This window comes from Propithecus coquereli, unplaced genomic scaffold, assembly GCF_000956105.1.
Source record: "Propithecus coquereli isolate 6110/MARCELLA unplaced genomic scaffold, Pcoq_1.0 Scaffold868, whole genome shotgun sequence".
Lineage (NCBI taxonomy): Eukaryota > Metazoa > Chordata > Mammalia > Primates > Indriidae > Propithecus > Propithecus coquereli.
This window is the reverse complement of record NW_012154929.1, coordinates 19,626-23,890: the sequence shown is the minus strand read 5'-3', so window position 1 is coordinate 23,890 and position 4,265 is coordinate 19,626. Positions and strand designations below refer to the sequence as shown.

At 46.4% G+C, this 4,265-nt stretch overlaps 1 protein-coding gene across 1 annotated transcript in view; it reads left to right on the top strand.

Moving 5' to 3' along the window:
* Window positions 1-4,265, top strand: part of LOC105826227 (zinc finger protein 586-like) — a 26,305-nt gene that overhangs the window by 21,389 nt on the left and 651 nt on the right. Inside the window, 1 exon segment of the mRNA XM_012664170.1 lies at window positions 3,402-3,528. Coding sequence (XP_012519624.1) covers window positions 3,402-3,528 — 127 coding nt within the window.

The window sequence follows — 4,265 nt, the reverse complement described above, 5'->3', positions numbered from 1 at the left end:
CGGAACACGAGGTTAGAGAGCCAGCCTGAGGTCACTTGGTTCCACGACTAAAAGTAGGTTACAGAGAGGCCTGAGTTCACGGAATCCCACCATGGACACAATCCTGAATGGCCTTGCCTTTTGCACGTCTTCTCATGCTGCAGAAGGTCTTAAGGAACCCACACAAGGAGGGCATGTTTTAGTTCCTCATTGGCCCCGACTCCCACCCCCGTGTTGTGTAGACTGTGGTGTCCTGGGACTCTTAAGTGCTTTTTCTCCAGTCCTTCGATCTGGGGATCTTGGAGAAACCCCAAAGCCAGGGCTCTATGTCCATGATACAGGTTATGGGGAGGTGTCTTCATTGATGTCCAGTGATGTAAATACATGTGGAGGTTAACCCAGAAGCTGTTACTAGGATATGCAAATGCTTAGAGGACAAACTGAATAGATGGAGGAGGTGACGTTACCTGGGTCTTAAGAGGCTCTATGTGGTTGCAGAGTGGAGAACAGAATGTGGACTTGAAGGAGGTGGAAGGAAGACTAGGGTGGAGGCTCCTGCCATAGTTGACATGAGAGCTAATGGAGCAGAGTTGTGGTTTTGGAGATGTGGCTGGATTCTGGATTCATGTTTTTTAAAGGCGCAACTAGATTTTCTAATGTGACCGGTAAAGGCTTGAAAGAGAGGATTTAAGAATGACCAGCAGCAGTTCACCAGTGTCCCTCCCCTGCTCTCCCCTCCCGTCCCCTTAAAGAAAAAAAAGAAAAGGAAAGAGGAATGACCCCAGGGTTTTTGGTCTTAGCAGCTGTAGCATTGGAAGCTGCATCAACTGTGATGAGCACCTTGCTGTTAGCTATAAATATTCACTGAAGATATCAGGAGTTTTGCTCTGACCATTGTTAGTAGCAAAACTCCAAATTGTTTTTCCTCTGCTCTTTTCCCACAACAGTCAACACAGAATAATTCTGTGACCAGATAGATGTGTGTGAAGGGTCTTCCCCAGACACCAAGTAGTTCTACAGAGGACACCAGGTGGGCGTCCTTCCATTCAACTTCAGTGTGATCTGCAGGTTGAGGGCTCAGGCCCACGAGACTGCCCCCCAACCTCTGATAGCAATGAGAAGTTCCAGCATGTTTTTCCTGTGCTTCTGATTGACCTGCTATAGATCTGTTTCCAATGACCCCTTCCTTAAGTTCCATTAATGTGCTGGAGCCAGTCACAGAACTTACGAAGTCATTTATGTTTACTGGTCCATTATAAAGGATATTAGAAATGATAAAGAAGAAGAGCTGCATAGTGCAAGGCATGGGGGAAGGGGCACAGAGTTTCTATATGCCACCTGGTTGTACCAGCCTCCTGAAAGCTCCCTGAGCTCTGTTCTTTGGGTTTTTTATGGAAGCTTCACTATATAGGCATGATTGATTAATCATTCACCATTGCTGATAAGCGTCAGCTCCATTTCTCTTTCTGGAGATTTGGGTGTTAGGATGAAGTTCCCAGAACTCTGATCCTACCTTAGTCTTTTCCAAGACCAGCCCTCATCCTGAATTTACACCAGGGACTGCCAGCCACCAGCGAGTCATTAGCATACATGAAGACATCAGTTGTGAGATTCCAGGGATTTTAGTTGCATGCCACAAAAAGGTACGAAGACCAAATATATATTCATAATATCATAGCTTCATTAAGAGTGTGAGATGTTTTAGAAGCCGCTAAGTGGAAGTATCTAATAGGCATCTGGACACATAGTTGGGATATCTGGGGAAACGTTGATAATGCAGACATCCAGTATATGGTAGCTACTGTGTGGACCAGGTTAGTCAGCCATTGGTCACATTTGGGAGGGTCGGTCTTTAGATTATAGTTTTAAAGCTATTAGGGGTACAACAAGGAGAAGTTAGGGCTGTTGCTTGGGTACCTGAGTGATGGTATAGACCTCTGGACCACAGCTGAGGGAAGGTCAGTGGCCATAAAAGGAAGATGTATTAGAGAACATAGTTTGGCAGCAGACGTAGGCTTCTAGGGAGAGAATAGACATGAGAGGGATGCAGAAGCATTGAAGTAATTGAAGGTAGGTTACACTCAGGTTGGAGCTTGTGCTTATTCACCACTTTGTGGATTTACCAACATTCTGTGACAAATTAGGTGGGGTCTGAGGGGTTTTATTCACCCCGGTGGCTTAGGTAAAAGACATAAATGGTTACCTGTGACAATCCATCAGCCTGGCATGGGCGACCAATGGTTCTGGGCTTTAAATGGTATCATGTGGACAGTGGAAAGTCATAATTTCTGAGGGAATAGCAAATGCAGCACAGAAACGGGACGGGGCTGTGGATATCTGAAACCTCTTGTGGTTCTGTGTGGCTATGGATTGATGCACCGAGCCCTTCATAGAATGATCTGGACTGCCACTGGTATTGGGAACCATAGGAATTCTGTGGCAATTTTGGATTCTGTTTGAATTTGCCAAGCATACTGTAGGTGATGTCAGACACAGTGTGGTGTAAGGGCAAAAATGAAGGTGCAATATGATGTGCCACATTGACATCTGGTGATGCAAGCATGACCTGAAATGGCCTGATTGCAAATCCCCTTCCCACTCTGTTCTCTTGGTTAAGGTATCCTAGCCCAACACACCTTTTATCAAGGGGTCCAGGCAGAGTTTCTGATTATTATTCCTTTGTAGTGGGTTTCAATTTCATTCCTACCCACAGTTTTTCAAACAAGCCAATTGCATCCTCCCAAAGGAATCAGGGACCATCACAGTCTCCTCATCCTACACAGCTTGCATCCAGCACTCCCTGGTTGCTCACTGATATCCATAGTGCAGCCTCCATGTACTCCTGTGTGGGAAGTGGTGTCCCGTGTCTCTCAGGCTGTCAGTATATTTGATTAACGAGCTGATGATGATGATATCTTTCCAATGTCAGGAGCCATGTGTTTTGCATCACTGTAACTCAGGGTGAGAATACTACCCTTATCAGTAGAAGGAAAAGTAGGGGATGCCAGAGAGAGGCTAATGATGGGGGTCAATTAGGTGGGAATGGCCATGGACATGTGTCTGTGGTGTCCAAGAATGGCTGTTTCATGCATGTAGAGATGGAGTATGTCTGATGGCCCTAGGGCACTCCATTGGGATGATGTGACTTTCTCTGTGCCACAGAAATTGCTGGTAAAGAGAGTGTGGATCTCTTTATGTCAGGGCTACAGGTTAGATACTTGTTTGTGCACCTGTCTGTTGTCGCTGATGGTCGTACACTGTGATAAGTGGGCCCCCGAGGACAGAGTGTCAGCAATGGGAAAGTTTCTCCTCTAAATTGGGTATTCTGGGAGGAGGTTGGGGAAGGGTAGGTATGTGGGGGAAATGGATTGTGTTTCCTAAGCAGGGGCTGTTTGTGGTTTCATATGTCCCCATCATAACAGAACAGTGTGACCTTTGAAGACGTGTCTGTGAAGTTTTCCTGGGAGGAATGGAGTCTTCTTAATGAGGCTCAGAGATGCCTGTATCGTGACGTGATGCTGGAGAACTTGACACTTATAACGTTCCTGGGTAAGGCCCTTACACTTATCCCTGTCACCTGAGGTAGTCTCTGCCCTTCTCCTTTTTCCTCATTGGCAAGACTTTCTCACTTCAGGAGTGTCGACACAACTTCTTTTTTTCACTTCTCTAGGTATGTTCTATGGTTGTTAGGACTGGGTGTGGGTTGTGCCATTTCCTCTCGTAGAGCAGCCCCAACACCTGCTTTCCTGCAGACTCCCAGGGAAGGATTCAGGGTCAGGGTCTTGCAGTTACCCTAATACATCTGATGTTGCTTGCTTCTGGATGTCTGGGTGACTGCAGATCAAAGCCTCCTGTCTGTCCCAGATTCTCGTTCCCTCCTTTATCTACATTTGTTCGTGTCTGCCTGTGCTAGGAATTGCTGTCATGGACATGGTCACTACTTACATGGACCACAGCCTATCCTTGCAACACCTTCCTTCAAAATTGTTTTCATAGTATTTTTGTGGGTGCAGTGGCATGTGCCTTTAGACCCAGCCACTCAGAGGCTCACTTCAGTGGATCCATTGAACCGAAGGGTTCTAGGCCAGCCCAGGCAACATAGTGAGATCTCATGTCTAAAAATAAATAAATATATGGGGCCAGGAGTGGTCGCTCTCACCTGTAATTCTAGCACTTTGGAGGGCTGAGGCGGAAGGATAGCTTGAGGTCAGGAGGAGTTCGATCGAGACCAGCCTGAGGAAGAGCGAGACCCTGTCTCTACAAAAAAGAGAAAAATTAGCCAGGCA